General features: G+C 48.8%; 6 protein-coding genes and 1 long non-coding RNA gene across 7 annotated transcripts; 1 reads left to right on the top strand and 6 right to left on the bottom strand.

The window, feature by feature from the left end:
• Window positions 1–2,092: 2,092 nt before the first annotated feature.
• Window positions 2,093–3,708, top strand: LOC112939386 (uncharacterized). Its single transcript, XR_003243064.2, has 2 exons — window positions 2,093–2,424; window positions 2,926–3,708. It is a non-coding gene; the product is annotated as an uncharacterized lncRNA (long non-coding RNA).
• LOC107276930 (anthocyanin 5-aromatic acyltransferase) lies at window positions 2,669–5,623 on the bottom strand. The gene is made up of 2 exons (XM_015785738.3): window positions 5,150–5,623; window positions 2,669–3,614 (listed from the first exon to the last, which is right to left on the bottom strand). Exons 1-2 carry the CDS (start codon window positions 5,573–5,575, stop codon window positions 2,922–2,924), a joined length of 1,119 nt encoding a protein of 372 aa, XP_015641224.1. The 5' UTR covers window positions 5,576–5,623; the 3' UTR covers window positions 2,669–2,921.
• Window positions 5,624–6,670: 1,047 nt separating this feature from the next.
• On the bottom strand, window positions 6,671–8,828 carry LOC136356890 (anthocyanin 5-aromatic acyltransferase-like). Its single transcript, XM_066311429.1, has 2 exons — window positions 7,904–8,828; window positions 6,671–7,463 (listed from the first exon to the last, which is right to left on the bottom strand). Exons 1-2 carry the CDS (start codon window positions 8,658–8,660, stop codon window positions 6,733–6,735), a joined length of 1,488 nt encoding a protein of 495 aa, XP_066167526.1. The 5' UTR covers window positions 8,661–8,828; the 3' UTR covers window positions 6,671–6,732.
• A 1,250-nt stretch (window positions 8,829–10,078) lies between these two features.
• On the bottom strand, window positions 10,079–12,435 carry LOC4340106 (malonyl-coenzyme:anthocyanin 5-O-glucoside-6'''-O-malonyltransferase). Its single transcript, XM_066311199.1, has 2 exons — window positions 11,606–12,435; window positions 10,079–11,486 (listed from the first exon to the last, which is right to left on the bottom strand). The coding sequence occupies exons 1-2, from the start codon at window positions 12,353–12,355 to the stop codon at window positions 10,764–10,766; spliced, it is 1,473 nt and encodes a 490-aa protein (XP_066167296.1). The 5' UTR covers window positions 12,356–12,435; the 3' UTR covers window positions 10,079–10,763.
• On the bottom strand, window positions 10,201–10,638 carry LOC136356889 (receptor homology region, transmembrane domain- and RING domain-containing protein 2-like). Its single transcript, XM_066311428.1, has one exon. It carries the CDS (start codon window positions 10,636–10,638, stop codon window positions 10,201–10,203), a length of 438 nt encoding a protein of 145 aa, XP_066167525.1.
• A 1,068-nt stretch (window positions 12,436–13,503) lies between the features above and the next one.
• Window positions 13,504–15,116, bottom strand: LOC4340105 (pectate lyase). Its single transcript, XM_015786715.3, has 2 exons — window positions 14,153–15,116; window positions 13,504–14,054 (listed from the first exon to the last, which is right to left on the bottom strand). The coding sequence occupies exons 1-2, from the start codon at window positions 14,842–14,844 to the stop codon at window positions 13,700–13,702; spliced, it is 1,047 nt and encodes a 348-aa protein (XP_015642201.2). The 5' UTR covers window positions 14,845–15,116; the 3' UTR covers window positions 13,504–13,699.
• A 2,910-nt stretch (window positions 15,117–18,026) lies between these two features.
• On the bottom strand, window positions 18,027–19,981 carry LOC4340103 (pectate lyase). Its single transcript, NM_001421082.1, has 2 exons — window positions 18,908–19,981; window positions 18,027–18,819 (listed from the first exon to the last, which is right to left on the bottom strand). The coding sequence occupies exons 1-2, from the start codon at window positions 19,787–19,789 to the stop codon at window positions 18,355–18,357; spliced, it is 1,347 nt and encodes a 448-aa protein (NP_001408011.1). The 5' UTR covers window positions 19,790–19,981; the 3' UTR covers window positions 18,027–18,354.
• Window positions 19,982–20,509: the final 528 nt, after the last annotated feature.

Genomic DNA, 20,509 nt, shown 5'->3' with positions numbered 1-20,509 from the left:
TCAGTTCAAACTTGCTTTAAACTAGTTAGTAAAGTAGTTAATGTTAATACCTAAGTAATTGAAAAAGTTTCATACTCATTTGAATTAGGTATATACTCAATTTCAACAATGGTGCCCCGGCACCATGGAGCACCAAACAAATTTACTATATGAAACTTTTTCAATTACTTAGGTATTAACATTAACTACTTTATATATATATATATATATATATATATATATATATATATATATATATATATATATATATATATATTTAACCATAGTAAAGCATGTGTGGATGTTTTGCTAGCGTATACACGGAGATGCTATTCTACGACAGAGTGTAGCCACAACGCTCTAGGGTTTATATTACCGGTTGATCACTAAATTTCGAGCCTCATCGGTATTACGGTTTTCAATAAATTTTAGCTGAATTTCGATAAATCTGCTGTTTAACCTTCAAAATTTCAATCAAAACTTAATTCCAAGCCATATCGAAACATCAAAATTTCACAAAATTCGATCGGCTTTGGTTGGAATTGTGAACCATGGCGCAGACCCTTCCACGCATGCCGTTCCCGTGGGGCTAGACATATTCGCTGCTCCCCAGTCCCCACGCACGTTCAGCCCCATCCCCGGCTCCCCGCGCCTGGCAGGCTGGCAGGCGCTAGCAGAAATAAATTTGCTAACGCGGGACCGCGATGGTCCCACAGGTTCAAAATGCGGGAGGGAGGCAGTCAGCGATTTTCAACGTTGTGTAGCACTGTATAACACTGTAGCATTGTTTTCGATAGTGTTTGATACTGTTCACGCAACGATCCCACAGGTTCAATGTGCGGGACTGGCCCATGAACAGGTCGAAACAGTGCCAAAACAATGGCAAACAGTCCCAAAACAATGTCAAACAGTGTCGACTTAGTAAATAAATCGCTGGCTATCCTGCTCCCGCGCTTTAAAACCGCAGAACCATCCGCTTTTTTAGCTCCAGCGGTACAAGTATATTTCTGCAAGCCTGTCTCATATAGGTATATAAACATAAATTATTGTAAAAATAAGTATGTTTGTATTTTTTTTCCCAGCACTAGCATGGCCTCTCTGTTGTACTCGCTCAGTCCTAAAAAAATCAATCTAAATGTGAATAGTCAATTTATATAATAGTGCTTACTATACTATTAATACCAAGTTCCACCTGTCATAGACACATTACGTCTTGGCGTCCGTGCTGCAGCTGGCTACAGATATGTAGCCCGCTGCTCTTCTCTCTCCTCTTTTATCTCTTTAAAATATGTTTATAACTGACTTATAGTCTGCTATTGTACCTGCTCTAACAAATCTGAAATCCACCTGTCCGAATTTGTTATACTCCCTTCGTCCCTAAATATTTGTCGCAGTTGACTTTTTTAAATATGTTTGATCGTTCGTCTTATTCAAAAACTTTTGTGAACTACATGTATACATAAAAGCGTATTTAACAATCAATAAAATGATAGGAAAAGAATTAATAATTACTTAAATTTTTTGAATAAGACGAATAGTCAAATATGTTTTAAAAAATCAACGGCATCAAATATTTAGGTACGAAGAGAGTAATATTTCTAGTGACGAACTGACGGTAGGGTAATACCTGCCGGGTTATTGTTTGGCTTATGCTTATGCATATTTGTAACGCTTATTATCAATCAAACAATAATTTATAGATAAGTAAAACTTTTATGTGTGTATTCTTAGTGATTAAAATAAATACGATGAAAAAAATAAAAAAAATACCTTTAAAATTAAATCTTAAAATTTATATCTTGACTTAAGTATAACCATAAGCATAAGCAAAATGCCAAATCATTCAGGAGATCTCAGAACTCAAGCAAGGCGGGCCCAACTCAATTCAGGGTATTCAGATGAATACCCAAGATTTTTAGACAAAAAATACATATATGAGGTATATATTTCGTATGTATACAGAGAAATAAAGAAAATAAAAAATAAACGCTATTGATCAAAAAAGCATAACAAGGAAGCCTAGCAGGCTGGCTCCCTCATCCCACCTCTCTCATCTTCTCATTATGTAGGCCCAATAGCAAAAGAAGGCCCAAAATCAACCCTGGACCACCACTGGTCGCTGTTGGTGGTTCCAACTTCCAAGTCGCAACATGTTCCTCCGTCTTGCTCATCAATGCGGCGCCGCGCCACCATCGCGCACGCGCAGATGCGGAGTAGCCCGTGGCGTGCCGACACCTGTCGAGGCCTCGCCCTCAACCGGTCGCGGACGCTCTTCCCTCGCTCGGTCAGCCCCCTCTCTCTCTCTCTCTCTCTCGTCATCTCCCCCGCCCCACGCCATCGGCACCGCTGGTCGCGCTGCCACGGCCGCTCCCGCACGACACGCGGCGCGCCTCTTACTACCCCTACCAAATCGCCTCGCCGAACAATCCCGATTCGATTCACTAGGTAACCCGTTTAATCTACATTTCCCCAATGTGTTGAATGTGAATATCTGACCCCAATTTGTTTTTGTTTTTGCCTGCTCAACTCAAGTAGTCTAGACAAGACATAGGAGATGCCGAATTTGAACTCAATTTGTTGTCTAATTCTGTAAAGAACTACTTTATAAAATTAGACAATAAAATAGGTTCAAATTCGAAGCCAATTTACATGGTTGCTTAATTTTATGTATTAACCGTGCTGTGTGTCATGATGCTAATCAATATATACTTGGTTAGTAGATTATACTGTATATGTTTTGTGATATGTTTTTTCACAAAGTATATCACAATAAATCAACAAAATTGTTAAAAACCTTGTCGCAAGTTCTAATTCAATAAGTAGCACTAAAATGCCATATTATTGATCATATGTACCAAATAACGTGCTTGTGTTTTTTTTTTCCGTTTTCATTCGAATGCTCGATCTCAAAATCCTAACCCCACCACTGAAATTTCTCGGCCTCAGGTCGACGCCACCAGCTGCCGCCGGAAGTTGGTGGCGAACGCATCCATGAGCGCGCGGCGGAGCACCACTGACACCTGCACGCCGCCGTCCGCCGCGCCCAGCATCATCACCACCTCCTCGCCGTACACGGTGGCCAGCTCGGCGCGGCTCGGCGCGCCCCACCCGAAGTCCGTCTCGTACGCCATGTACCGGTGCGACGACCCCGACCTCGTGAACGACCTCACCGGCGGGGTCGTCGCCGTGGCGCCGTCGAGCCAGCGCTCCGAGTTGCCGAACGGGACCTCCAGACCCTCCCGGATCGCCCTCTGGATCGCCGCGGCGGCGCGCGCGAGACCGGCTAGTCCGTCGTCGGAGCCGGCCGACAGGTCGCCGGAGATGGCCTTGGCGACGCATGTGGTGACGCAGTTGCCGAAGTAGCCCTTGTCGGCCGGCGGGCGCAGCCGGCGCCGGCAGTCCGCGCTCACCATGAAGTAGACCTTGTCGGCGGCGTCCAGGGACTTGGCGCGCACGATGGACGTCCACGCCAGGGAGGAGATGGCCACGTAGGTGGACAGCCGGTTGCGCAGCTGCTCGCGGCCGGCGTCGCTCTCCGATATGCGCTGCTTCAGAGATTCGATCTCGCCGGCGTTGAGCAAGAAGGTTCTCCTTCTCTGCTGCGACATGTCGACCCCCATCGGGAGTGGAGTCACCTGAATATTGAAATTGCAATATGGAATTTCTGATTAATCTTATATATATTTTACTAGTAAAAATTGTCTGTGAGTTACAGCTGGTAAAAACAATTTTCACGATTAATAAAAACTCTATTAAGTTAAACGATAAATCAAAACAAGACAAACAAAACAATAGCAAAATAAAGTTAGAAATTAAATATAGCATTGAATCCGGTTGCACTCACTTCATGCGTCATCACACAAAAAATCACTTATGTATACTTTTCCATAGTCTCACAAATCTATCGGTGACTATTCCATAAACTGAGACATGTGCATTTTTCTGTACCATATAAATCAAATATTGAAATTTTGATTATTCAATTAGTAATTTTTTTTACTATAGATGGAAAACATTTGAAAACTAACAAACTTATCGCATGCACATTTTAAACAATGATAAATTTAAGAGGAAAATATTTATGATGGGAGAAAAATGAGGAAAAAGAGAAAAGAGGGAGAAAATAGAGGATATTGGAAGGATATGGAGAGAATTAGGATTATCAGGGAAAAAAAAGGAAAAAAAAGGCATCAACTGTGCGAGCGGCGCCGATGGGGCCGGTTTGGTTGGACTAGGAGGGGGGGGGTTGGGGCTTGATTTGGACTTTGGAGTGTATAATAGTTGTTCTAGACTCATGCCGAATCGGATAAGGGGACATATAACCAACTCAAATACATATGACCCAAACCAACTCAAATATGGATGACGTATCAAAATTCCAGCGGAAATATTTTTAATTTTTTAATAGTAGAGATAGAGATCTTGTTAAGGCTGTGTTCTTCCCCCCATTTTCCCAACCCACCTCTCTCGTTTTCCGCGTGCACACTTTTCAAACTGCTAAACGGTGTGATTTATACGAAAACTTCCTATATGAAAGTTGTTTAAAAAAAATCATATTAATCTATTTTTTTTTAAAAAAGTTAATACTTAATTAATCATGCAATAAAACGAACTTCATTTGTGTGCCAGGGAGGAGGGGTTTCCAACCCCCTCCTCCGAACACAACCTAAGTGTAGTTGATGTTAATATTTATCTTTTCTCGTTAAACCATATCAATTAAAATTGGTTTTAATCATGTCATATTTTTTCTTCAAAGTCCACTTTACTACCTCAAAAACTATTTAGGATAGGTAGTCCAAATTTCTAGACACTTAATTTGAAGAGAATTGTTCAGTCTAGCTAAAAGTATCTCGAGGTACCGGTATCTCACGGTACCAAATTGTTTTCGATCGTTGAATATAACAGGACATCCAACGATCGGAAACGATCTGATCCCGTGAGGTGCCGATACCTTAATATTCTTCTTTCGTAGACCGGAACAAATCTTTAATTTGATAACAGACCGGAACAAATACGCCTTGATGAACTGCCACACCGACTGCCCGTCGGCAACCCCGTGGTGAATGGCCACACCAACGGCCACCGCGCCGCCGGCGCCGCCGCCGCCGACGTTGTCATCTCTAGGCCTAGTGACCTGCACGGCGAGAAGCGGGGCCGGGAGCATGCTCACCTCGAGCTCCGGCACGAGCTGCAAGAACGCCTCAATCTGGTGCTCGTCGTCGCCGGCGAGGCGGCGCATGTCGTCGACGCTGCCGGAGTACTCGGCCTCGACGAACCTGACGCCGGGGGAGACGGCGTCCGGGGAGTAGTCGATGACGACGTCGCCGGACTCCGGGAGGTAGGCCAGCTTCCCGGAGAGGGGCAGGAAGACGGGGAGCGCGGCGGCGAGGGAGGACTGCAGGGCACCGACGATAGACTGGAATGGCGGGAGGTCGTCGCCCTCGTAGAAGAAGAGCCGCTGGATCGCTCCGCGGGCAACTTGGAAGCTGTCCAAGAAAGAGAGCTCGACGGTGTTCGGCGGCGGCCATGCGGCTCCGACGGCCGCCTCGTCAGGGTGGACATGGGAGACGGCGAGGACTCGCACTAGGGTGCTCATCCTGATGCTGCGACGCGAGGAAGAATCGAGAGCCAGCTGACGATCAAAGCAGTTGAGAGTAAGTACTCCCTCCGTCTCTAAATTTTACTACCTCTGTTTCTAAAATAAGTGCAGCCATGAGTTTTCGCGTCCAACTTTGATCGTCCGTCTTATTTGAAATTTTTTTATAATTAGCATTTTTGTTGTTATGAGATGATAAAATATGAATAGTACTTTACTCGTGGCTTATGTTTTCAATTTTTTTAAAAAAATTTTCAAATAAGACGAACGGTTAAAGTTGGGCGCGAAAAACAATGACTGCACTTATTTTGAAACGGAGGAAGTACGTACTTTTTAACAGACCATTCGTCCTATTAAATTTATTTTTAATATTATTAAAAACTTGAGTAGTTTTTTTTTTGAAAATTCACCGGGGAGAGCTTTCCCACTTAAATATATTAAACAATAAATCTAGTGATAAGAAAAGAATTAATAATTATTTAAATTTTTGAAATAAAACAAATGGTCAAAAACGGGGTTAAATATTTAGTACGGAGGAAGTATGTTACAGCAAGTGTACGTTCCAGCAAGTAGGAGTAATTAATAAGGGTGTGTCCAAAACTCTAAATTATTATTTAATAATTCCATATGATCGAGATTAGGACCATTAGGCTAGAGTGGTTGATGCCACGATCATGCTACAAACCAATAGTACCTACCTGTATACTAGATGGGTTAATTTAGTAGGAGTAGTACTATGGGAAACTATTATTTTTTGACCAACTCCCCGGGCGGGGAGGGGGGGGGGGGGGTCGTTTCCCCACCTGTTATTGATTTATAAAAGGAGTACAAAGCATTATACATCAAAATAATTATAGAAAAACTAAAAGAATAAATTAATATGTGATAGATTACCCACAACCATGGAAAAACAAATTTACCTTGCCAACGAGACATATCTGAATACGAACATAACTAGCTTTTTAATCTTTTTTTATTGCAATTAGCATAAGTATGTTTGTGAAGTAATATATCACACATTAGTCCTTCATTTTGAAATCTCCCATAATTATTTGGACGACAAATCCATTCCCTATACGGTGTAAAAATCTCTGCTTAGAAAATTTTAGGAGATTTCAAAACCGGGGGCTAAATTAAAGTTGATTCTTCCATTTCTGTCAGACTGTCACGTCCCCTGCTGCTGTTTGAAACCAGCTGGTCTCGAAGGCATCCATGTGCGCCTCGTCGAGCGACACGGACACCTGCACGCCGCCGCCCGCCGCGCCGAGCAGCATCACCAGCTCGCGCGCGAACGGCGACACGAGCTCGACGCGGCTCGGCGCGCCCCACCCGAGGTCCGTCTCGTACGCCATGAACCGGTGCGACGACCCCACCGCCGTCAGCCTCGCCGCCGGGAGGCTCAGGTGGAACTGGAGCCACCCCTCGATGTCGCCGCCGAGCGGGTCCTCCAGCTGCTCGCGGATCGCCGCCCCGATCGCCGCCGCGGCGCGCGCGAGCCCCTCGTCGTCGCCGCCGTTGTCGCCGCCGCCGCGGCGGAGGGCGCCCACGTTGGCGCGCGCGTAGCACGCCGCGACGCAATTGCCGAAGTACCCCGGGTCGATCGGTGGGCGGAGGCGGCGGCGGCAGTCGGCGGTGACCATGAGGTAGGCCTCGTCGGCGGCGTCGTGCGGCTTGGCGCGGACGACCGAGGTCCAGACCAGCGACGCGATGGCGACGTAGGCTGTTACTGGAGACGCCGTCTCGCGCGGTGGCTCGCCGGCGGCGATGCGTCGCGAGATGCGACGCTTCAGCGATCTGATTTGGTCGGCGCGGAGAAGGAAGGTCCTCGTCCGCTGGCCCTTGATGACGTCAGCCGCCACACGGGATAGCTTCACCTGTACTTCACTTACTGAGTGAGTGATATTGAAGTACTACTACTGCTGTTATAGATTTAATTACATCAAATTCAATTGGAATTTATTTACTTTATGAATCATAGTTTAAATAGAAAAAAAAGTTAGGAGCTACCTATTAATCTTTCGACAGAACTATAGTTTAGAATCTTACAAATTTTTTAACTAATAAATATAGCCCGATTTGAATGAAATAAAACAAAAGGACAAAAATGTCAAAAAAATCGTAAATCTTATAAAATCTTATTTTAGTATACTGTAAAGGAGTGTAAGTGCACTATAACCGAATGTAACAGCAAGTTTTATATGTAAGAATATAAATCTTGATGTAAGATTCTACAAACGAAAAAGTGAAAAATACGAGTCCAAGAAAGTAAGTAAGATAGCAAATCCGAAAAGTTTAGATGAAGAACTTTGAATCTATATATTTACGGACTTACCTCAGGTAGAGTCGGAGAACTCAATTGAAGGAACTTGCTGGCGAGCTCTTCACTTCTGGGATGGCGAATCAACGCCCGGTCAAACGTCGGCGGCAGGAGGCCCGGCGCCGCCGGCGAGCCCACCATCGCCGCCGCCGACCACGCCTTCATGAACTGCCACAGCGACTGGCCGTCAGCCACCGCGTGGTGCACGGACACCCCGACCGCCACGACGCCTACCGCGTCGTCGCCGTCGTCGTTCCGGAACGCCGGCCTGGTCACCTGCACGGCGAGCACCGGGGCCGGAAGTTGCTCCACCTCAAGCTCCGGCACGAGCTCCATGAACGCCTCCACGTTGTGCTCGACGTCGCCGGCGAGGCGACGCATGGCGTCGAAGGCGCTGATCTCGTCGGATGAACCGTACTCGGCCTCGACGAACTTGACGCCCGGGGGGACGGCGGCGGCGGAGTAATCCAGCACAACGTCGCCGAGCGCCGCGCGGAACGTCAGCTTGCCGGCGAGGGGGAGGAAGGCGGCGAGGGCGGCGGCGAGGGATGACCGGAGGGAGCCGACGAGCGACGGGAACGGCGGGAGCGCGGCGCCCTCGTAGAAGAAGAGACGCTGGATCGGCATCATGGAGACGAACATGACGTCGTAGAAGGAGAGCCTGACGACGTCGTCGCCGCTTTCGCCGGCCGCCGGCGGCATCTCTCCGGCGGTTTGCTCTGGCTGGACATGGGTGACGCTGACAACTCTCACTGATCTTGAGCTCATGGTGAAAGTAGGCGTAATTACCGCGCATGGTTAATGATCACAAGAACTGAAGTAATTTATAAAGCCGTGACAAAATGCAAAATCTTCGTGCCTAGATCCTTCGGAGATTGGATGTGGAATTTGTAGCGAGAAGAATTGCAAAACAACATGCTAGTTTGTATTTTTGTTGACTGCCATGACGATTGCCATTTTTACTTGGAGCGGGAAGCAGTTGGTTTTATCAATCCAACGGGTCGGCACGTGCCACGTCATCTCGGTCGTGTTTGAGCCAAACGAACGCGCAGTAAATGGGCCGTTGGGAAAGCCCAATAATCTGAGCTTTTACTTAGCAGCTAATCTCAGCCTATCAGCATCTGGGCTCTCGCCTAATAAGATATCATAATAATCCTCATTCCTGTCATTAATTAGTACAATGCGTTTACAGTTTTAACATTTTGATATGATGCTAGAGTGAAGTGCGGCCTTTACTGGTAGAGTGGTAGACACTACAAACAATCTAATCCTAATCTAAATACATACACGTATCTAGGTTTATGTTAAGATTAGATTTTTTAAAGAAAAAGACGGAAAGAGAGAGCAACTACTATCCGGTTGTCCATATGCGTAAGTTACGGGGTAAAATTCACTGCTTGTCAGTACTCACGGGGTAATTTCACAGACTTTAACAAGTGCACTATACAGTCCAGTCCGGCAGGAAAATATATACCAACAGAAAAGGAAAAAACAGCGGCAAGCTGACAGTAACTCTGGTTTACTCCAGGTTAATATTAGCTCACAAGCATTTTATCGAACACATTGTATGTGCACGCAACAATGAGCCCGTTGGATTGAATGTTGAAACCATGCACTACAAGTTGTAATTATATATGGATCGATTAATGCGATGTTGTGCGATTAAGTTGGGTAACGATAACATACATATTACAGTCTTCTAGGGGAGTTGATGTTAGCTGTGTTTAAGAAGTGATGCTTTGGCGGCTTGGGCTGAGGTCCAAAGCAGGCGACGGTATTGCTTTGTTTGTTTTGGCAACGATATTGTGATAGCTATGAAGTCGGAGCTGTTGTGTCGCTAGACGACAAGCTCATCAACAATAACACTTGTCTCATGAAGTTAGAGCTTCTCTGTCGCCTTACAACAATCTATTTATCGACGGATGCTTTGGGCTCCGTCATTGTCCTTTTTAAGGATTTTGTTAGCTTAGGTTTGCTAGAGTTATTGTAGTCATGGTTTTCGCTCAGTTTTTCCTAATTAACTGTGCATTGTAAGGTTCGATCTTGCTTTCTTTTTAAAAATGGCACATCTTCTTTTTTATATAAACCGTCACAACGTCGGCTGCTTAAAAAAAAGATTAATGCGATGCTCTTCTCAAACTTCTAAACAATATGACTTTTATAATATATACACACACACATATCAATTTCTTAAGAAAATCTTCAACTTCATATACAATTAATTCGTTTGTACACTCGAATAGTGATAACAAGTTAAATCAATGAGAAAAAAAAAAGCATAGTCAACATTGTCGACGTAGTAGTAGAACTAGAAACCATCAGTTGACCGTTGAACAAACAAATTCCACCTCGCCTGCAGCGGATCCGCCACCATCGGATCGGCCACCAGCACATGCACATCCTCTCCGGCCGTCGTCGTCGCCGCTGCCGCCGCCGCCGTCAGCTCGCGCCGGCACATGGGGCAGGTCCCTAGCTTCACCCGAGCCCAAGACTCGAGGCACCGCGAGTGGAAGCGGTGCGCGCACGGCGTCTCCACCCACGCCTCCGTCGTCGTCTTCTCCCCACCGCCGCCGCCGCCGTCCAAGCAAATCGGGCAGTTGCTGCCGTCGTCCGGCGCCTCCACCGTCTTCATCCCGATCAACGCCTCGCCGCCACCGCCGCTGCCGCCGCCGATGTAGTCGTCGACGTCCATCTCCTCCGTACCATCGTCCTTCAACTGGTTCACCGACTCGCTCGACGTCGCCATGTCGTTGTGGTGATCTTGACGCGGTAGCTCGTGATTATCTTCTCCCCGATCCATGGCAAGCGAAGACGACGACGACGAGGAGGAAGACATTGGTATATACTGATGCTGTTAAGACTGTAGCTTAGCTAGATTGATGGCGAGTCGGATTTGGTGTCCGAATTCTGCAGGAAGTAGCTGTCGAACGCCTCCATGTGGGCACGGTCGAGCGCGACGGAGACCTGCACACCGCCGCCGGCGGCCGGCGGCGCCGCCACGAGCGCTACCACGTCCATGCGGTACACGGACACGAGCTCGACGCGGCGCGGCGCGCCCCACCCGAAGTCCGTCTCGTACGCCATGAACCGGTGCGACGCGCTGGCCTGCGCGATCCTCTCCTTGGGCACCTTCCTCTCGAGCTCGCTCCACCGCTCGACGTCGTCGGCGAGCGGGTCGTCGCACTCCAGGCTCCCGCGGATCGCGCTCTGGAACGCGGCGGCGGCGTGCACCAGGCCGTTGCCGCCGCGGAGGTCCCCGACGGCGGCGCTCGCGTAGCATGGTTTCACGCAGTTGCCGAAGTAGCCGTCGCCGACCGGCGGCCTCAGGCGGCGGCGCAAGTCGCCGGGAATCATGAAGTAGACGTCACCGTCGCCGGCGCCGCCCCCGCCGGTGCTCGTGAACTTGGCGCGAACGAGCGACGTCCAGTAGAGAGACAGGACAGCAACGTGGGTGGTTGGCGCCGCCATTAACATTAGCTGCTCCTTCGTCTTGGCGAGCATCCGCTGCTTCAGCGATTGGATTTGGTGAGGCCGGAGCAGGTAGGTCTTCCTCCATTGACGCGTCACGTCTGGCTCTGGAAATAATGAGCAATCCTACACTTTCGCTTCAATTAATTAGTACATCTCTCTCTGATTAAACTAATTAATATGCTCCGATTCTTCTGCGATGAGTGATTAATTAGTTTTAATTAATTAATTGATTGATTGATTACCACTAATGGCAGCGCCGGCGCGAACACGCGGAGGAACACGCGGGCGATCTCTTCATCGTTGGGATGGCGGAGCACCGGTTTCCGGTCAAACACCACCGGAATTGTGGCCGCCGCCGCCGCCGCCGGCGATCCCTCCCGCGACGCCGTGGACCACGCCCTCATAAACTGCCACACGGCCTGGCCGTCGCCGACCACGTGGTGGATGGACACGCCCACGGCAACGACGCCACCGCTGCCGCCGGCGGCGGCGGCGGCTGGCCTCGTGACCTGCACGGACAGCAGAGGGGCGGGAAGCCGCCCCACGTCCATCTCCGGCACGAGCCGCTTGAAGGCCTCCGTGTGGTGCTCCTCGTCGCCGGCGAGGCGGCGCATGTCGACGACGGCGTCGTCGTCGTCGTGGTACTCGGCCTCGATGAACACGACGCCGGGGGAGACGGCGGCGACGGAGCAGTCGATGACGACGTCGTCGTGGGAGGGGCGGTAGGCGAGCTTGCCGGCGAGGGGCGCGAAGACGGCGAGGGTGGCGGCGAGGGAGGACTGGAGGGAGCTGACCATGGCCGGGAACGACGGCTCTGCTGCCTCGTAGAAGAAGAGGCGTTTGAGCGGCGTGAGGGCGAAGAACATGGTGTCGAGGAAGGAGAGCTCGATGACGTCGACGTCGCCGCCGCCGGCGTGCGGTGGCGCTGCCGCTGATGCGCCGCCGGGGAGGACGTGAGTTACGTTGACAACTCGCACTGATTGGGAGGTCATCCTGCAACCGCTTCTGATTGATTGCACTGGCTGGTGATCAAGCGTGTTGCTATATGCTGCTCAAAGCGACAAGTCAAATTATTTTTGTTTTCTTCAGAGCAAACGAGCAGTCAAATTCTCACCAAACCTTTTCGGACAATACGCAAGATGATTGGTTAAATTAATTGGAAATTATATTCACGCATCTTAGCTTTCGCTGAAGAGGAGAGTGTAAGCAAAATATATTCTCACTCGATTAGGAAGGCTGCCGAATCCCCTTTCTCCTGCTAACAACAGTCAGAGCAAGTATGTAGCAACACTGGTCCAACAGTGGTAGATTTCACTGGCAACCACATCTTTACTGTAGCACGCTGGTTTATACCGTTGGATGAAGATCTAACGCATCAAAAATGAGTATATAGCCGTGATAAAGGTAGATTTGCTATCTTTTTTTTAAGCGATAGATAATAGTACGAGCTATGATGTACTCCTAGTATAGCGCGACGTCGCAGTTTTTTAGCTAACTTCACTGTACTACACTACTACTACGTGTGACGCAGACAACCAAACAACATATTCTGTTTTTTTTTCTTGTCCTACCTTTTCAGCCCGGATGCCCAGTCCAATCTGAAATGGACCCAACACCGGGATCATCAGCTCCATGCGGCCCAAACTAGCTGGGCTCAGCCCATAAGTGGAGAACGCGTGGCCCATGAGAAAGCCGCGCGTGAAACCGGTGTGCGCCGCATGCCGTCTCCTTCTATGTACGCCTCGCCGCCGCCGTCGGCGTCCAAGCATATCCGGCAGTCGTTGCCATCGCCCAGTGCCTCCACCGTCTTCATCATCGGCCCAATGCTGCCGCTCGGCGCTTCGCCGCCGCCTCCGCCGACGACGGTCGTCGTCGGCTGACTGAACGACTGATCCTATGCGAAACGGTAGTAACGGCCTAGTCTAGCAACTCGCTGATCGCCGCCATGTCGCGGAGGTAAGCTTCGTCTTCGTCTCGAGGAGGCTGCACTCCACGTCGTCGTAGGGGTTTCTCGGCCCGAAGTCATCTTCGTCTTCCATGGCAAACGACGCCGCCGCCATGATCGATCAAATGATACAAAAATGCCCAGTCCGTGTCCGTGCAGGACGCGTTCGCCGCTGTTTGAGTCGGATTCGGAGCATGGATGAATGGTTCCTTTTTCTTTTTTCTTTTTCTTTTCATTTTGCTTGTGAGAATTACACAGGTTTTACACATATACAACTTTGTCAAGATTTTCATAGCTGGCAGCCTGGCACCAGGTTATATAAATAAAGGCATGGTTAGCTAGCTTTCTCTTGTCCTCTTCCATATCGTTATCAATATGCATGTCTAGTTAATTAGCATGGCATGCCGACGTGGCAGTTGAGCGTGCCGGCGAACTTGGTGAGCTGGCCGACGTACTTGCCGTGCTTGGCAGGGATGAAGTCGAGCTGGTCGTAGCTGCGCTCGTTCTGGCCGCCGGACTCGTTAAAGAAGGCGCCGTTCATCATCACGTCGCCCTGCGACTTCCACACCCACTCCTTGTACTCGTCGTACGGCGTGTACTCCCTCTTGGTCACCTCCTTGGCGTTCAAGTCGTCGGGCGCGATGAACCTGTTCCCCTGGCTGATGATCGTCGGGTTCATGTTGCCACCGATGGCGTACATGAGCCAGTGCGTGTAGTCGTTGTTGACGACGTGGAAGAATCCGAACCTATTCACAGAGGTAGGGTTTACGTGCGTGCATTCATAGGAGTGAGTATGCGTGCGTTGTACTGTGTAATTCTTTAAAATAAAAAGAAGAATCCGAACCTGCAGCGCGGCACAAGGCCCTTGCCGAAGTGGTTGAACGCCACGGTGATCTGCATCACCTCGTCCTGGGCGTCGCTGTTGCTGGCGCCGAAGAGCATGACGTGGTCGTGCTTGGTGAAGTGGCCGTTGGAGATGGTGATGGCGGTGGAGCCGCTGACGGCGTCGATGAGGCCGTCGGAGCAGTTGGACATGGAGACGTGGTCGATCCAGATGTTGGAGGAGGACATGATGGAGATGCCGTCGCCGTCGCTGCGCGTGCGGAGGCCGTAGTGGCGCTTGGAGTCGCGGATCATGCCGCCGCCGTGCGGCACCGAGTGGTGGATGTGGACGTTGTGGATGATCACATGCTGGACGCCCTGGAGCGTGATCTGGGCGCCGGTGATGTGCACCTGCGCGCCACGGCCGTCGATGGTCTTGTTGTGGTTCACGATCAGCTCCTGCCGGAGCTGGATGATCATGTCGCGCGCGAACACGATCCACATCGGCCGGTCCTGGATCACGCCGTACCGGAGCGTCCCTTTCCTCGGGATGACCATCTCGTCGTCGCTGGCGTCGGTCACCACGTAGATCTTGCCAGCGGCGCCGCCGACGGTCCTGTGGCCGAACCCACGGACGCACCGCGCCAGCCGCTTCCGGTCGGTGGCCCAGTCGTCGCGGCAGCGCCAGCAGCGGTCGATGGGGTTGGTCGCCATGCACGGGCCGGTGTACCTGGCCAGCGAGCGGCGCGTGGTGGCGCGGAGCACGTCGGCGTTGAAGCGGTTCAGGGTGGCGACGGGGTCGCTCACGTAGGCGGCGCGGTTGAACGAGCGGGCCTCCTCGGCGCGCTTCTCCCAGTACTCCTCGTCGGCGGTGGCGTTGTGCGCCTCCTCTCCCAGTACGCCTCCTCGCCGAAGCCGCGGTGACCACGGCGACGACGGTGAGGAGGTAGAAGAGAATGCAGAGGCGGCGGGTCCCCGTGACGGAGGCGGCCTCTCTTTCGCTCTTGCATTGCAGTCTCTCTTTCACTCTTGGATTGCAGTCTCTCTTCCACTCTTGCATTGCAGTCTCTCTTTCACTCCTTGTCCATTCAGTTCCATCGATCCCATGGCCTCCTTTGAGCATGTAGTTACCGAGCTGTTCCAGATCCTTCTGGTACAGCTAGGTCTTTTTCTTCTTGGCACAGGGGTCATGCCGCTGCAGCAGAGCTAGGTAGGAGGCCAGCAGAGCCAGTGTGTGGCTCAGCTTTCTGTTTTTTTCAAAAAGTAGCTTATCTTGAACATTTTTTGTTCTTGCAATGTTCACCTCTGGAATTTTCATTTGCTTTGTCCGTTTCCGGGTTAAAGCTGGAGAGCAGTCGGCCCTCCCTTTGATTCGGAGGTTAATTATTCATTTATTAATGTTCGTAGCCGTTGCTATGTCATTAACTTCAACTATTTTTGCTGCTTTTATTTACTATTACTTGATTGAAATCAAATTATATGTTTTTGCTTGTTTGGGTGTGGGAATTAAGGTTTTTGTGTATGTTTCATATACGATCTATGGAGCATGCTGTGTTTTTGTATAAAAAAATGACTAAGTAGAAAAAATGATAGGGGGCATTTGCCTCCGCGCGGTGTGGAATTGATCTATTCACCATGTTTGCTCTAATATTCCAAGGGGAGAGCGTCCTAGCGCCTGCACGCACAGTGGCTATTCCAAGGGGAGAGCGTCCTGGCGCCTGCACGCACAGTGGCTAGTGGTGACGCGCGTGCAAGTTATTTTTGTTATTATTCTTTTTGGTACGGAGAGCCGACAGGTAGTGGAGTGGTCGAAACACGACAATAATACAAAATGAGAAGTTTCATTCATTCGTTCTATATACTTCATTCATACACCAAGTTATTATACAAACTTCATTCATACGCCACAGGTCATTCTTACACCGAAGTATCAAATACAGACACAACTCCTCTAATCCTTTAATCTAAATAGACTACACTGTTAAATAAATAATAATATACAAAAATACATCATGCTCCACGGACGACATATGAAATATACACAGAAACCTTAATTCCTACACCCAAATAAATGAAAACAGATACTTTGATTTCAATCAAGTAATAGTAGATAAAATCAGAAATAACAGTTGAAGCTAATGACATAGCAACTACTACAAACATTAGCACACGACGAGTCAACCTCAGAAGCAGCACCAAAAAGTGTTCAAGATACGCTACCTTTTGAAAAACAGAAAATTGAGCCACACATTGGCTCTGCTGCCCTCCTACCGAGGTTTGCTGCAGCGGCACGACCCTCGTGCCAAGAAGAAAATGACCGAACTGTATCAGAACAATCTGTAATAGCTCGCCAACTACATGTTCGAAGGTGGCCATAGGATCATTGGAACTCCGGTGGATGGCAAGAAACACGCTAAGATAAATAGAAATCTGCAATGCAAGAGTGAAATAGAGAGATTGGCTTGTGACTTACTAGACTGGCTTGCGACTTGTGTGACTTGTGAGGCAGCGTTTAAATTGCTAAATAGCTGCTGTGGCAGGTATTGAGGAGGAGAAAGAGATGTGATGTGTAACAAACTGCTGGCTTGCTTATGATGGCTTCTCAAGCAAGTAAGTCAGAAAGAGAAGATCTCAAGCAGAGAAAAACCACGAAACAAAAACAAAAAATAACAAAACTCAAAAGATTAAGAATTCTGCTTTAAAGAGGAGGTGATTATGCATAGGCTAAATTATTGAGATCATGTAAATTAGGTTCAAACTGCTAAAGTTTAGCATACTTAATCTCATTTATTTCGTGTTGATAAAGTTTATTAGCTTGGATTAGGTTTTTCTAAAGTTATACTGTTCTTGCATGTTTTAGTTTAAAGCTTTAAATTTTACTACTTAATTACTTGCTGAGCAGTAGAAGAACTGAAGTAAAAAACTTGATTAGCAGTAGAAGGAGTAAAAAGATGGGCAGTAGGAAGTAAAGAATAGAGAATAAACTAGATTGTAACTACCCACAATTAAGAAAAGGGTTGAACCAGACTGAAACTCTCCTAATTTTTATTTAAAAGGATAAGCTAGATCGAAATAAATTCACGAATTAAAGAGTATAATTTTTATTTAAAAGGGATAAGCTAGATCGAAATTCACGAACTAGAGAGGATGGGATAAACTAGATGGTAAGGATGGATGAATTTTAGCAAAGTAAAATGAGTGGGGGCCAAGCAGAGCACGGAAGTTAAAAAAGATAAGGGCATTTCCCCGGTTTAGAATTGACTAGGGACCAAGGCCCTACTAGATATCTAGTTATGTAATGTTGTAGCTTGTGGCTTACTACGGTGTAAACCTCTTAATCTGTTCTATACACGACGGTCCCTACCACCATGATTACAACCCCGCTGAGTATATGGCTAAGTTCTAGTATTATACCTTTTATAAATACAACAAAAATACATTCAACCTATTTTTTTTAACTTTATATAAACTCGTATACCTTTTGTGTTATTATCATTGTGTACTCTATGACCTTCTGATCTATCACATATTTTTCTAATATCATTGAAGTCCCACAAATTGTAATAATAGTTCGTTAGTAAAGCCGATATTCTTTGCTTCTTCTTCGGCTACCATCAACTTTTGTGTTACTTATAATGCAACATAAAATTAAATTTTTGTCCCCATATTTTTCTCATTTTGTCCAAACTTAGCGTCATTTCTAAGATGTAAAATAACGAATTTCAAGAAAAAAATCTCACGAAGTCGAGATTGGATAAGATTTTTTGCACAACATCTTATTTATATGCGTGGTTTTTTGTATGGATTTAGATGACTTTTTGATGGAGTTTACACATAACAAGTAGGGGGGGGGGTTCACCATATATTTACCGTTGTTGTTGTGAAGAAATTGATCTGATATCACAAAATTTAGTTCAATTTGAACAAATATTACCAAAATTCATGAAAAAATTGAAAAAATGAAAAATTTCGGCGAAGTAATATCGTATCGGAGAGGACCGAAATGACCAAAATTTTGGTCCAAAATTTCGAACCCTGTTCTCTAAGGCTTATGCAATTTTGCAAATGATTGCATTACTGCCGAACCATATTATATATATGAAATATAATTCATACATATAAATATCCATGCGATCGTCATGGAAAATTCCTCTCCTCTCTGCATCTGCATCATCATGATGATGTCCTTGGCACGCACACGGTGAGTAGCAAGCATATGCATGCCTAGCATTTCTTGCCGACACGGCATGGCAGCGTGCCGGCGAACCTGGTCATCCGGCCGACGTAGCGGCCGTTCCTGGCCTGGATGAGGTCGAGCCGGTTGTACCGGCGCTCGTTCCGGCCGCCGGACTCGTTGAAGAAGGCGCCGTTGAGGAAGAGGTCGTCCTGCGACTTCCACACCCACTCCTTGTACTCGTCGTAGCTCGTGTACTCCCTCTTGGTCACCTCCTTGAGCTTCATGTCGTCGCTTGCCCTGAACCTGTTCCCCTGGCTGATGATCGTCGGGTTCATGTTGCCGCCGATGGCGTACATGAGCCAGTGCGTGTAGTCGTTGTTCACCATGTGGAAGAATCCAAACCTGCACCTCGGCATCCTCTGCACGAGCCCCTTGCCAAAGTGGTTGAATGCCAGCGTTACCTGCATGATCTTGTCCTTCGGCGAGTCGTCGCGTGCACCGAACAGCATCACCTGCAACACGAGACATATCAATCGATCGAGTCCATTAACGAGAGATTGGTGAAAGGTGGAAGAAGATGGATGGAGAAGGGGTGTGTACGTGATCGTGCTTGGTGAAGTGGGAGTTGGAGATGGTGATGGCGGTGGAGCCGTCGGTGATGTCGATGAGGCCGTCGGAGCAGTTGGACATGGAGACGTGGTCGATCCAGATGTTGCTGGAGCCCATGACGGAGATGCCGTCGCCGTCGCTCTCGCCGCGGATGCCGAAGTGGTGCATGGAGTCGCGGATGAGGCCGCCGGAGCGCGGCACGGAGTTGTGGATGTGGAGGTTGTGGATGATGACGTTGCTCACCGCCTGCACCGTGATCTGCGCGCCGGTGACGTGCACCTGCGCGCCGCGGCCGTCGATGGTCTTGTCGCTGGTGACGATGAGCTCCTTGGCGAGCCTGATCACCATGCTCCGCGCGAAGACGATCCACAGCGGCCGCTCCTGGATCACGGCGTGCCGGAGCGTGCCCCGCCGAGGGATGACGAGGTGCTCGTCGCCGGCGTCCGTCACGATGTAGATCTTGCCGGCGAGCCCGCCGGTGGCCTTGTGGCCGAACCCCATGGCGCACTTGGCCAGCCGCTTGCGACGGCTCGCCCAGTTCTTGCGGCAGCGCCAGCACAGGTCGATCGGGTTCGTCACCGTGCACGGGCCACGACGCCGGTACCTCCTCATCAGCGACCGCCGCGCCGCCGCCGCCGTCGCCGTCGTGGTATTCAGCACGTCCTCGTTGAACCTGTTCAGCACGGCGACGGGGTCGCTGACGTAGGCGGCGCGGTTGAACGAGCGCGCCACCTCGGAGCGCTTGGCCCAGTACTCCTCGTCGGCGGTGATGTTGCCCACAAGCGTCGCCGTCGCCGTCGCCGCGGCGGCCGTGGCGAGGACGTAGAAGAGGATGGAGCACAGTGGGCTCCTCGTCACGACGGAGCCCGCCATGCCTGCTGGTTCAGAACGATCGATGGGTGTATGGAGCGCCGCCCCGGCCGGCCGCCGCACCGCGGGAAAGAGGACTCAGGAAATGTGTGGCGGCTTTCGCCTAGGGTTTCTGAGACCTCTTCCCGCGTGAAGCCGGCGGCGGCAGCATCAGCGAGCGGGCCGGGCGGCGGAGAGAGGTGAGCCGGCCGCCGAGGCGCGCGTGCGTGCGGCGGGGGTTTCTATATAGCGTGTCGCCGTCGCGTGTCGCGGCGTGATGACCGCTCGTCGGCTTGGTGGTGGTGAGCGTTCCGTTCGTCTGTTGCATTGCATGCCAACACCAACACATGATCATCGTGCGTCGGCTGTTGGTAAGGAAATGATGTGATTATTTGCAGCCAGCATTGATCTTTGCCATTGATGGAGGGATAAGAATTATATATATGGAAGGGTATTAATCGGGCATATCTTGTTAGTATTCATTCCTATGTGGGCAAACACAGTCGATATAAGAAACTTTTTTTTATCTCAAATTACAAACTTTAACTATGAAAATTGTTCATTGTGAAAATGTTTGTTATTCTCGGTTAAAAACAGTAGCATTTTACGCGGTCTCCAATACTTTACTTTGACCATTAATTAATACATTATTATCAACTACGAATTTAACATTATATAAAAATATTTTAAAATACAAATCTAATTATACTACATGCATTAACATAAAATGTATAAAAATCTTCG

Source organism: Oryza sativa, chromosome 6 (genome assembly GCF_034140825.1).
Source record: "Oryza sativa Japonica Group chromosome 6, ASM3414082v1".
Taxonomy (NCBI): domain Eukaryota; kingdom Viridiplantae; phylum Streptophyta; class Magnoliopsida; order Poales; family Poaceae; genus Oryza; species Oryza sativa.
This window is presented reverse-complemented; position numbering and strand designations above follow the sequence as displayed.

Coding starts and splice junctions, on each gene's coding strand:
- LOC136356889 (XM_066311428.1), bottom strand. CDS start 10,638: ATGGCGACGTCGAGCGAGTCGGTGAACCAGTTGAAGGACGATGGTACG.
- LOC4340103 (NM_001421082.1), bottom strand. CDS start 19,789: ATGGCGGGCTCCGTCGTGACGAGGAGCCCACTGTGCTCCATCCTCTTC. Junction 18,820..18,907: donor ACTTCACCAAGCACGATCAC/GTACACACCCCT, acceptor CTCGTGTTGCAG/GTGATGCTGTTCGGTGCACG.
- LOC4340106 (XM_066311199.1), bottom strand. CDS start 12,355: ATGACCTCCCAATCAGTGCGAGTTGTCAACGTAACTCACGTCCTCCCC. Junction 11,487..11,605: donor CGCCGGCGCTGCCATTAGTG/GTAATCAATCAA, acceptor GCGAAAGTGTAG/GATTGCTCATTATTTCCAGA.
- LOC136356890 (XM_066311429.1), bottom strand. CDS start 8,660: ATGAGCTCAAGATCAGTGAGAGTTGTCAGCGTCACCCATGTCCAGCCA. Junction 7,464..7,903: donor TCCGACTCTACCTGAGGTAA/GTCCGTAAATAT, acceptor TCACTCACTCAG/TAAGTGAAGTACAGGTGAAG.
- LOC107276930 (XM_015785738.3), bottom strand. CDS start 5,575: ATGAGCACCCTAGTGCGAGTCCTCGCCGTCTCCCATGTCCACCCTGAC. Junction 3,615..5,149: donor AGCTCGTGCCGGAGCTCGAG/GTGAGCATGCTC, acceptor TTCAATATTCAG/GTGACTCCACTCCCGATGGG.
- LOC4340105 (XM_015786715.3), bottom strand. CDS start 14,844: ATGGCGACCAACCCCATCGACCGCTGCTGGCGCTGCCGCGACGACTGG. Junction 14,055..14,152: donor GGCCTTGTGCCGCGCTGCAG/GTTCGGATTCTT, acceptor CTCTGTGAATAG/GTTCGGATTCTTCCACGTCG.